At 37.8% G+C, this 12,022-nt stretch overlaps 1 protein-coding gene across 1 annotated transcript in view; it reads right to left on the minus strand.

Moving 5' to 3' along the window:
• The window catches only part of FREM2 (FRAS1 related extracellular matrix 2), a 149,199-nt gene that overhangs the window by 71,994 nt on the left and 65,183 nt on the right, over positions 1-12,022 (minus strand). The window contains exons 3-4 of the mRNA XM_024755446.1: positions 11,541-11,687; positions 4,755-4,985 (exon numbers count right to left, since the gene is read on the minus strand). Coding sequence (XP_024611214.1) covers positions 4,755-4,985; positions 11,541-11,687 — 378 coding nt within the window. The remainder of the gene's footprint in view (positions 1-4,754; positions 4,986-11,540; positions 11,688-12,022) is intronic.

Raw genomic sequence — 12,022 nt, forward strand, 5'->3', positions numbered from 1 at the left:
GGTGAAACAATGCTGCTAGGGCAAAATATACTGTTTAATTATGATTTTGGATATGATTTCATTATTTCTTCATGTGAAATGACAGGCAACCGTATAACTGAGGAAAGAGAAGAGCTTTGGAGGAAATGTGTGTGTGTGTATATATACATATATGTGTGCATATACATATGTGTATATACATACATGTGCGTACATACACAGCTGTGCATATATACACACATATGCATATACACATATGTGTGCATGTACACGTGTGCGTATACGCATGTATGTGTATATACACATATATGCACGTGTATATACATGTGTGTACATGCATATACGCGTATATACAAATGTGCGTGTGTATACACATATGTGCGTGTATGTGCATATATGTGTATACATATGTGTGTATATACATGTGTGTGTATATATACATATATGTGTGTGTGTATATTTGTCTGTTCAAACACTGGCCCTGGCACTTACTAGCTGGGGGACTTTAGGAAAATAAATTCTTTGAGCCTCAGAGATTTCATTTGGAAATTGATATATAAATTTCAGAGTTGTAAACATAAGGTTGGAATGAGATAAGGTTGTAAAGGTCCTAATGCAGTGTCTGGCTCACAGTGGGCACTCCAGTGTGGTAGAGAGTGGTATGATGATTATTATGAAACCCTTTGCCTAAGGAATAATCCTTTCGGACTTCTCTGATTTGGGTTAGAAAACAGGGCAGGAGGAATAACAGTGATCTGAAATTTCCTCAAAGCCCTTCTTGTCTTATGGAAATCTGCTGTCTGCTTTTGATCACAATCCAGCCTACTGGCAGCGGATCTTTTAACAGAAGACAACTGGTACCATTCAATGGAATTTCGCAGAGGAGTGCCCATCCCCTGAAATGAAATGTAACTTCACCCATCTCTGCCGATACTAAAAGAAAACCAAATAAAACAGCTTTCAAGTGGTTGACTTAGGCAGAGGCTAAAAGGTGGCCCAATTTCTTGGGTTCCTCATCCAGAAAAGGAGTTAAACATTTCATGCACTTAAAAACCCCTCCCAGCTGGAACTTTCTATGGGCATATGCAAAAGATGGAGATTGTGGAATCAAAGTGAAACAAGGGAGGACAGCAAAGTGACAGAGGAGGATGAAGGAGAGAGGTAAAACTCATAACAGTAGCAGATTTTCCACGGGTGTGCACCCTGAGGCTGCAAAAACACCTGGAGGCGTAGGGGGTGTGACACAGAGAGGCTCACCTCTCTGCTCCGCAGTCCGTTCTCTGCTTATTTTAGTTTTTCTCTTTGTACCCCAGGCTTCAGTTGATGAGGAAATTGAATTTACTGATTTACTTAATCAATGACTAAACCCATTTGCCTAGGAAGTTACCGATTTCCATAATCGTGGCAGAACGCTGTATTCCCTCTCTGTGCTCCAACAGCATTCTGTTGAATAGTACCAAAAGCTCCTTTTCAGTCTCCACTTTTATGCAACAAAATAAGTCTGTTCTGGACAAAAATGTGGGCTTCCGAAGCCCCATCTGATAGCTGAACTGCGCTCGGGTGGCCCCTCCCGGATGGGCAGGGGCAGGTCCCAGCATGGCTGTGAGATCTGTGTGTGGGCATTTGGGAGCTTTGGTTCCATTCTACCCAAGGCCAGTCCAGGGCTGTGAGGGAGGGGGATGGGGTGCAGTTGCACCAGGCTCTCACTGGTGTCTGCCCCTCGAGTCAGGCTGCACTCTTGCACAGATGATGCAGGAAAACACAACGACTGAACCAATCTTTAGAGAGGAGTCAACTTTATTGATTATAGATAGAGCCATGGTGCCCAATCAGAGAGTCGCAGACATCTGGAGGCATGAGAAGCATTACAGAGCACCCATATGGGCAGTGACTGTTGAGTCGAGTTAAATAAATAAGCACCTAAGGGTGTTTGTTATTTTTGCGGTAGACGTAGATACTCATTTACTGAATAAAGTCATAGTCATTAAAAAGCTTTACCTGAGCCATGACTATGTAATTTAAAAACATAAATCGAGGGAGAGTATTATAAGAGTAAAATTATGAACATGTGAGGAGCCATGATGTATGTATGTATGTGTGTGTGTGTGTGTGTGTGTGTGTGTGTGTGTGTAGAAAGCTTATGTTCCTAAGTTTTTTGTCATAAAATTTGGGAACAAATGTTCTAAAATTTGTCTCATGTGGAATTGAGAGCATCCTATAAACATCAAGTTAAACGGTACGCATGACTGAAAGGTAGTGAGGTAAAGGAGTGAATGAAAGAACGTATATAATGTGTTAAGTACACTGTCTGGCACACGGCAGGTGCTCGATGAATTTCAGTTATTATCGTTATCAGTACCAGTTACTGGTAAGTACTGGCAAAAGTGTGTACTTGCATGTGTTTATATAAACTGGCTAATAAGTAAAAGCAGTTCCCAGCCTAAGATAAAGCAGAGTTGATTATTCCCCCTCTTGCTCCCATAACACTCTGTTCATTCTTTGTTGTGTTGATACTACATCACATTCTGCCACCATAACTTACTTACAGGGCTCTGTTTCCCGTTAGACCATATGCTCTTTGATAGAAGAGACTGTATCCTATTATCTTTGCATCCCCAATACATAGTGCTGTCCCCAGCAGAAGTGTGAGCTGGATACATTTTTAATACATGCAAAAAAAAAATCTCATAACATGTCCTAGAGTTAATAAGCAGCAGAGGGAGAGCTTATAGGCACAATGGTTCCTAGAGCTAGTGAATTCACACGTGAAGAGTTACAAGCGAGTGTAGAAAGAAATAATCAAAATTTTGAAATGGTTGGGAAAGTGATCCTTTGTGGAAAGAAAACAGGTTATTTAATCTCTTAATATGAAATCTAACATGGAAAATAATAGACAATATATACAAATGGCAAAAAATAAACAACAACAAAAAATCTAACATTGTATTTATGCTATTAGAAATAACAACAATATTTGTATTTTGCTTTATGTCGTATGGAACTCTTTCATAAGAATGCTGTAACATGAGAATAATTAATTTTCCTTGTTGTGTGCATTAGGAAACTAAATCTTCATAAAAGCCATGTGATTCGATGTTAGATCTCATACAACTATAAATTGTAGAGTTGGGAAACAAACCCATGCCTTGTCATTTCAAGACCACTGATGTTCAACAAGACATGGATTATATTAGGCAACTGCTGTGCCAGCACACTTGTCAGCCGTCATAGGGATGATCATGGCCTGGGATGAATAGCGCTGAACTTCATCTAGAAAATTGCCAAGACAACTCAGGTGACCATTACATAAAATAAAATTGTGGCAAATTTTAATTTGGTAGCCTTCAAGAGTATAGATTATATAAGGAGTGTGTGTGTGTGTGTGTGTGTGTGTGTATGTATATTGTGTGCATTTGTTTTTAAAATCCCACTTCTCAGACTTACTACGGGTAGGGAGTATTGTGTGTCACTCTGGGCTTATAAATAGGAAGGCACAAATGAGTTTAAGTGTCCTATTCTTGGGGTCAAGTATGGCAAGTATACCAATGGGCAAATAAAACATCAAGAAATGGCTTCAAACAAACTGTAACTAATGGGCCAGTTTATATGTATTAAAGCTGTCATGGGCCTGTTCAAAAGAGAGAAAAGCTTTATTATGCTAGCACTTACCCCAAACTCAGGACTAGAAGAAAATTTAATTGTTTATTCCCAGATAACGCAGATAAAATTAAACGTAATTAAATGCTAATTAACATTTCCGTCCTGTTCTTTAACGGAAATGATAAACATAACTGAAGTTCATAGGCAACTAAAGGCAGAGATGTTAGTTAAACAGAGCCGGAGCTCCGGTTCTCTTATCCTCTCTCCTTAATTATGCTCAGTTGTTAAACCCAGAGATTTCCACATATGTCTCCGTTTCACGTACTCAGTAGATTGTATCTTCACAGAACATTTAAGAGTTTTCTGACTAACGAAATAAATAGGCTGGCGGTTTAAAAGAAAGTCACGTCTGTCTTCTGACAGGATTTCAGCTTTAGAGGAGGCTCACCAAGCTTTGTATAAATGCCAGCCCTCAAAAGGCCAATTCAACCTTTTTTTTTCCCTGGCTGCACCGAGACAAGTCAGGACTGGAGGAGTATGGCAGGGGAGGGAAAGGTCAATTTACACTCAAATCAGTGAGGTTCACTTGAACCAACATCAGCTAAGGGTGTGCATTGACAAGAAAACATGATCTAATAGAAATTAAGAGCAATGATGCAAGGTATTTTTCACCAAGGAGAGGGGGTGGGTTGGTGGGTATTATGTAACAAATGTGGAAACATATGGCAGAATGAAAAGTTTTGGCTGGTGAATATATGAAGAAATTTGAATAAAGTGTTATATGGAGAACAAATTAATCCCCAAATGGTCTAATTCTTAAAGCATTTGTTTAAAGGACATTTTAAAACACATTTAAAAGACTTTAAAAAGTCATGAAGTAATTCTAGAAAAATGAGATGAGCGACGTCGGTTCTGAAGGATAAAATTATAATAAGAGAAAGAACATATTGATAATCCTAGGTGTATTTGTAGTCCATTGACTTGAAAAAATATCTCTTCCTTTCATTAATTTTCGGGTTCTCTCTCCCATCAGCATATCTGAGAATACTGAACCATTCATCTAGAAAGTTCTCTCTATGGAAAATCCAAACATTGAATTTAAAACCTCCTTTATAAGGTGTTTTGTCATAAAAACCCAACAGTGACAACACCACTGAGTTGATGGTAGCTCTTACCGTCTCCTGGGTCCACGATCTCCACTGTGGTCACTGCAGGGAATTCCAGGGCAGCCAGCACGGGCTCTGAGAGAACCACCTGGAAGGTCTCGGCCCGTTCATGTTCCCCATCACTCAGGATCCGCACTCTCCACGTGGCCCGGGTCTGGCCTGGGTTGAACTGCACTTGTTTCTGTGCTTTGCCCTTGAAGTCTTTGTCTTTTTTTGCAGTCCCATCTCTTGAGCCAATACCTTCACAGAAACACAGTATCATTTCCTTTGTTTCATTTTCAACTAGTTATTAAGGCTTTCCTTGCTGTTAACTTTTTGTGTGTCACTGTATCCTGCAGTGCAAAGTAAATCCTGCCTTGATTCCATGAGATGGATAATTGGGTATGGGTCTTACAGTAAAAGTGTTCTACTGTAGGTGTTAAGCAGTGCATGATTCTGTTCTACTCTTGCCCTATTATGGTTTTGCTATATATTCTTTGAGCTAAGTTTGTGTTAGAACCACTTGTAAAACAGGACCGAGGAAATCGATGCTCACATTCTGAAATAGTCTCACACCCACAAATTCGTACGATCTAAAAACTCTTCACATTTACTTTTTTGCATGGGTTGTATTGCATGTGTTATATTTTAAAAACTTAAGAAAAATTCTCTAACTAGAAAATATAAGCCAGCAAGAGACTCTGTGAGTCAAAGAATTCTTTGATAATCTAAGCTGTAAATGGCCAAGCATGATAATAAAAAATTATAATATTCTCTAAACATTTAATGGAACTAGGACCCTTAAAAAATCTAATTCAGCGTTTGTCAACATGACTATTGCCAGGTTTTTCTTTGTGGAGCATTCCAGAATTCCACGAAGCCATGCGAAGAGAACTGGAGAGCTAAATGTTTATGGTTATTACAAGCAGTACTCTGTTGGTTCACTCAAGGTCCATTTCAGTTAGCTGGGAAGCTTAAAGGATCCCTGAGTCTCTAAGTACATTACAAGAGCATCTTTATTTGCCATTACTATGCTACATACTCAAATCTTAAGATGTATGATCTATAAAGCAATGAGTAAGAGTCAACAAATTCAACATCATAGAAAAATTACAAAATTGCAGTTAGTATTTGTTCTAGTATATTTTCAAGTACTGATCAGAACCTCTTAATGATACAAGTTAATGGAATAATTTTCAAATATATTCCTTTATACATTGGCGTTTTCAAAAAAAAATGTCATGAAGAACCTAGGGATAAGACAGGAATAAAGACACAGACCTACTAGAGAATGGACTTGAGGATATGGGGAGGGGGAAGGGTAAGCTGTGACAAAGTGAGAGAGTGGCATGGACATATATACACTACCAAACGTAAAATAGATAGCTAGTGGGAAGCAGCCGCATGGCACAGGGAGATCAGCTTGGTGCTTTGTGACCACCTAGAGGGGTGGGATAGGGAGGGTGGTGGGGAGGGAGACGCAAGAGGGAAGAGATATGGGAACATATGTATATGTATAAGTGATTCACTTTGTTATAAAGCAGAAACTAACACACCACTGTAAAGCAATTATACTCCAATAAAGATGTAAAAAAACAAAAATATTGGCATTTTCAGAGAATTTGGTAGAAAGATTTAAAAAGAGAAAAATAAAATCTTGTGCCTATTAGAATTAAAAAGTCTGAAAATAAATTCTTTGTACCATTTCTCACTTCTGAAAAAAATTATCTTATTTTCAGAAAATGCCCTTTGGTTCTTCAAACTAGAAATGAAACTGGACCAAGTAAGATCCATTCAATCACAAATGTTCATTGGGTGCCTACTATGAGCCAGACAGAACAGATAAAACCTCTGTCCTGTGGTGCTTATGCAAGATTTACCTGGTTTTTTTTCAGGTTCTCATTAATTATCTATTTTATACCTAGAATCAACAGTGTATATATGTCAATCCCAATCTCCCAATTCATCCCACCCTGCAAGATTAATTTGAATATTTATTTCTTCATCTGAATATATCACTGACTATTTCATCTTAAAATGAAGATGAAGATAAATATTTCACTAAACTACTTCTGTCTTATAGATCTCAGAAATATTCTTTTTTTTCAATAGGAGGTGAAGCATAATTTACTGAATGGCAAGAGAAAAAAGGGCACAGAACCAGGAATTTCAGCACTACGTATCTTGTTGAGCATTGCAGACTTCCTGTTAGCTCTCTGGTTCCTAATGCTCACAGGGTGGCTGTCAACACCTCTTGGATCCACCACAATTCACTGCCAAGGTGATGATGAAAGGAATCATTCTCTCTGAGGTTCCAGCACACACGCGGCTCATTGACCCATTTATCCCCAGTGGTACGACCAGCAAAAGAATCTATGATTTGGACTCTGATAGCTACTGCCCACTTTTCCGATTTGTTTTGTTTCATCAACAATGCATTATTTTCCTGGAGATTCAAAAGGCAGTGAAAAACCAAAAGGACTCCGTATAATACAAGGAGTGTCCACTAGCTCCAACTAGTCATACTTCTAACTGATAATCAAATCATCCAACCTAAATAAAAAATAAGTTGCAAAGCCAAATCTCAGTTGTTTCTGTCATTTTGTGGTGGATTTTGAAAGAGATTCCCAACTGAATGTGAAGTATATCATTGATTTGTCAGGTGAAGAGGAATGCAGTTCTATTTTATGAAAAAGATTGTCTTAAACTGTTTGGTATGTTTCTCAAACATGAGAAAACAACGAAGGGCATGTCATCTTTTTCAAAAGGTACAATAAGACCATGATGGAATATTAAATTTACTTGGGGTCAAAAATAAAGATTCCCTTTTCATAATTAACACACAGTACCTATTCTAAGTGCAGGGCTAGTCTACCCTGTTACTAAAAGTGTGGTCCATGGGCCAGCAGCATGGACCAGATCTGGACGCTTGTTAGAAATGCAGAATTTCAAACCCTACCCCAGACCTATTCAATCAGAACCAACGTTTTAGCAAGATCCCCATGTAAGTCTTATGTGCATTAAGATCTGAGGGTGGGTAGATACCTACTAAATACATCATACCTCCACGAGGCACTCTTACATAGGTGCCCAATTTTAATAAAGGATGAAGAAATGGTGTATAGATTGTGAAGGAGACAGATTAGTTCATACTTTAATGTGGTAGACAAGACAGTCACACAATGTTCGAAAATTTTGCTCTTACTTGGAGATACAAATATTCAGCTAGTAAACCATACATATTAGAAAAATATTATTATATTGCGGAAAAAGAATTCTGGAAATTAAAAGGCTTACATAAATTGGGCTTAAATTTATGCTTCTTTTTTCAAAGATAATTATTAAACAAAACATATTACTTTGATTTACTAAATGAAACTACAATTGCATCTCTTCCCGTGGCATGGAAGAATGGTATGGGGGTTAAGCAAGGTACTTTGGAATGAGAGGTTAGACTTCAGCCCTACCTCTGCCACACAGCGGCTATGAAATCATAGGCAAGTTAACTTCCTCGGTTGCAGAGGATTTAAGAAGCGCTGTGGGGTGGTAGTTAAGAGAATCTGCCCTGGAGCCAAATCTCACATCTGGCCTTAGTAGCTATGTAACTTTGGGGATATGACAACCTTTCTGTTTCTTTACCTGTATAACGGCGGATATAATGACCCACTTTTCTTGGGGTTGACTATGTAAGGTGTTGAGAACCAGGGCTGGCCTGTAATAATAACTCAATAAATTAGCTATCATTATTATCACCCCACAGTCCATTACCTAACACAGTGTCTGGCACTTAACAAGCACTCAAGAAAATACTAGTTGAGTTAGTGAATAAAAGATTGTAAAGAGGGCTTCCCTGTTGGCGCAGTGGTTAAGAATCCACCTGACAGTGCAGGGGACACAGGTTCGAATTAATGTATTAATACATTAATACATTAATGTATTAAAAGCAGAAAAGATCCAACTCAGCCAAAAATAAATACATAAATTTATTAATGTATTAATACATTAATACATTAATGTATTAAAAGCAGAAAAGATCCAACTCAGCCAAAAATAAATACATAAATTTTTTTTAAAAATAAAAAATAAAAAAATACTCTTTACTCTTGTAAACAGTAAAAGAGATGGGTAAAGCACTTAATGTGCTTGGTGGAATATCTCGCATTTAATGCGTGTTCAGTAACTGGGAGCATTAAGATCCTTGAAATTGAAATTCTTGTGTGAGAGGCAAATACATATTTAATTTATTAATGGATTATAATGCTTATAACATAAACAATTATCTCTGAGAAAATACATATACAAAATACATGATTTATTAACTGTGTGCCTGAGGGTAAATGATATTCTGTCTTTAGCTATAATACAAGCTATCTAATTCTAAACCTCCATACATGAAATTGGAGGTTGTAGGGGAACAGTAATACGAAACACATCCCTTGCAGAACTTCTACAGGGCTACCCTTTGCTTTAACCTGACTTTTCCATTGCCAGTCCTAGCATGAATTCTATTACCATCTTCAATGATCGATGGGTATGGGCCACACACAGAAGTCTTTCCAAATTTCTATCACCCTGGGTTACTAAGTAACATTGTGAGGTTAACCAAGTAGCGCTATAGAGCCTTTTTAGAATTATGAATGATCTCCACGCCTGAAGGAAATAATAGTTCATTGAAAAAATAACTTCGGGAGAAAAAAAGAGGCTCGTTCAATATTTTAGCATTCAGCTTAAAAAAGGGCAACAGAGAGAAAAATCTGAAAAGATAGTTTTAAAACTATTTTTCAACCATTAACTTTCCCATTGCTATCAAGGGGCCGTATGGGAGTGAATAACTAAATATACTCACTAGGAGTGGGAATTTAGGTAAAACGCAAATAGATGAAAGCATCCTTAAGAACTGCTAAGGTGCTCTGTCTTTTAGTTATTACTTTCCCTGTGAATTATCTGCTACATTTTCAAGCACAAAGCACAGTTAAGGTGCATCTCTGACTGACAATACGTAAGGCAGAATCAAATTCCTGATCTGAAGGGCACACGTGTGTGCGCAGAAAGAACACGCCTCTTTGAGGGCAATAAGAGCATTCACTGTGCTTTAGAAGGTTAAACACAGATTGTAAATGACCGCCTACAAAGAGGCACAGGCAAATAAAGATGAAAGCAGAGCTGCCAGATGGGTCTGCAGGTGGACCCGCACTCCTGAAGCCAGAGGAGCCTTGAGGGGTCAGTAAAGCATAATGTGAAAAACCGTCATCTAAAGTTAAAAAACAAAAAGCATTTTGGAAATAAGGGATAATTAATATCCAGCATCCCAGCATCAGTGGAAATCATGGCAGGTGGGTGGGGATAGAGTTCATGGCAAAAGTATGGTGTGTAGAATATGCGTGTGTGTGTGTGTGTGTGTGTGTGTGTGTGTGTGTGTGTGTTGATAGGGATCTACTGTTTAAGGCTTTTGAATTTCATGGACCAGTAAAATCTCAAATAATCATTTTGGAAACAAACACAGGGTTATCAGCTTTTTATTTTGCCAACATTTTCCTAGATTCCTACCTTAGTTGATACTCACAATGAAATCTCTTTCACCGCATGAAAATTCTATCAGCCTAGATGTCTATATAACACACGGTACCAAAAATAATATAATCACCTGGGGTGCTATTATTTTTCATCACCATGCCAAATATTTTGTGCTGATTATATTACTGTTTAAAATGACTAATATACCTACTTTTCTCTATTTTATGTTTACATGAAATTGAATGTGAGCTTGGAGATGAAAAAAGGTTTACTCATTTGCTTTTGACTCTTTTTTTAAAAAAATTTATTTTATATTGGAGTATAGTTGATTTATAATGTTGTGTTAGTTTCAGGTGTACAGCAAAGTGATTCAGCTATACATATACATATATCCAAACTTTTTCAGATTCTTTTCCCATAAAGAGTTCCCTATGCTATTCAGTAGGTCCTTGTTGATTTTATTTAAAAGGGTAAGGCAGCAGAAAAGGATTAGTATTTAACACCTTACTGTTGGGAAGAAAATTCACAACATTTATCTTTTATGTAGCGCTCTTATGTAGTGTTAGGGTTTTTGAAACTTTTAGTGACCTACCAGAGCATTCAAATGCAACAAACAGATAGTAAATTACACTTCAATGTCTTAATAGATCACTGAACAGTTTTTTGTTTACTTAGTATTAAAGTAGCCTTCATAAATTTATATTTCAGCAGGATTTTATCTTATAAATTACAGAGTTGCCTAAGCCTATTCTAAGATCTAGTGACACTTAAGTTATTTTAATTTATGAGCTATTACTGTCATTTTGTAAAGTTATTTTATATCAGAGAAATATCGTATGTAGGTAGAAGATTTGAAGAGGTATATATTTTGATTACATACTTCTTATTTTTTCAGCCTCTGTCTCTTTGATTTAGCCTCAGCACAAAACTTTTGGCATGTTTCTTTAGTAAAGAACCTTTAATTGTCAGTATCTCCCTAAGCTTTAAAACTAGAGCAGAAAACTAAACTTTTTTTTTTTTTTTTTTTTTTTGCGGTACGCGGGCCTCTCACTGTCGTGGACTCTCCCGTTGCGGAGCACATGCTCCGGACGCGCAGGCTCAGCGGCCATGGCTCACAGGCCCAGCCGCTCCGCGGCATGTGGGATCTTCCCGGACCGGGGCACGAACCCGCGTCCCCTGCATCGGCAGGCGGACTCTCAACCACTGCGCCACCAGGAAAGCCCAACATTTTTAATCATAGAAAAATTATGAACTTTTGCTAGAAAAATGGGATTTTGAGACAGAAGTGCAAATTAAACTTACTTATAAAGGAAGTCTCTCCCAAATAACCTCTACGTTTAAGCACGACATCTAGAAATTTGGAGTCCTCATTGATCAAGTAATATTCCTTTTCAAAGGAGATCCATGCCCAATTCAGACTAAAATGCTGCTTGATTAACTTGTTTCCACCTGGAAAACAAAATTTTAAAGCCTCGAATTAGTGGTTTCTTGAATGAATAACCTTAGACATTCCAAAGACGACTTTAATGATGCAACATGACAAATCACTCTAGCTACTTGGTTTGATTCACAATCTAGGATCCATATATGAAGATACATCTTACTGTTCACTGACTGTTATGCAGAAATACAACTGACATAATTCTTTGCAAAATCCCTTGATCTTTAGCAGGGGAAGTGGGTCAGAGGGAAGGAACACAGAACTACCAAAAGCAACTTTGTTAAATCCAAAGTCAAGTACCCAAGTTGCAGGATGACTCATTTCCCACAAGGTGCCGCTGGAG

This window comes from Neophocaena asiaeorientalis, unplaced genomic scaffold, assembly GCF_003031525.2.
Source record: "Neophocaena asiaeorientalis asiaeorientalis breed wild unplaced genomic scaffold, Neophocaena_asiaeorientalis_V1.1 scaffold59, whole genome shotgun sequence".
In the NCBI taxonomy this organism is placed as follows: Eukaryota; Metazoa; Chordata; class Mammalia; order Artiodactyla; family Phocoenidae; genus Neophocaena; species Neophocaena asiaeorientalis.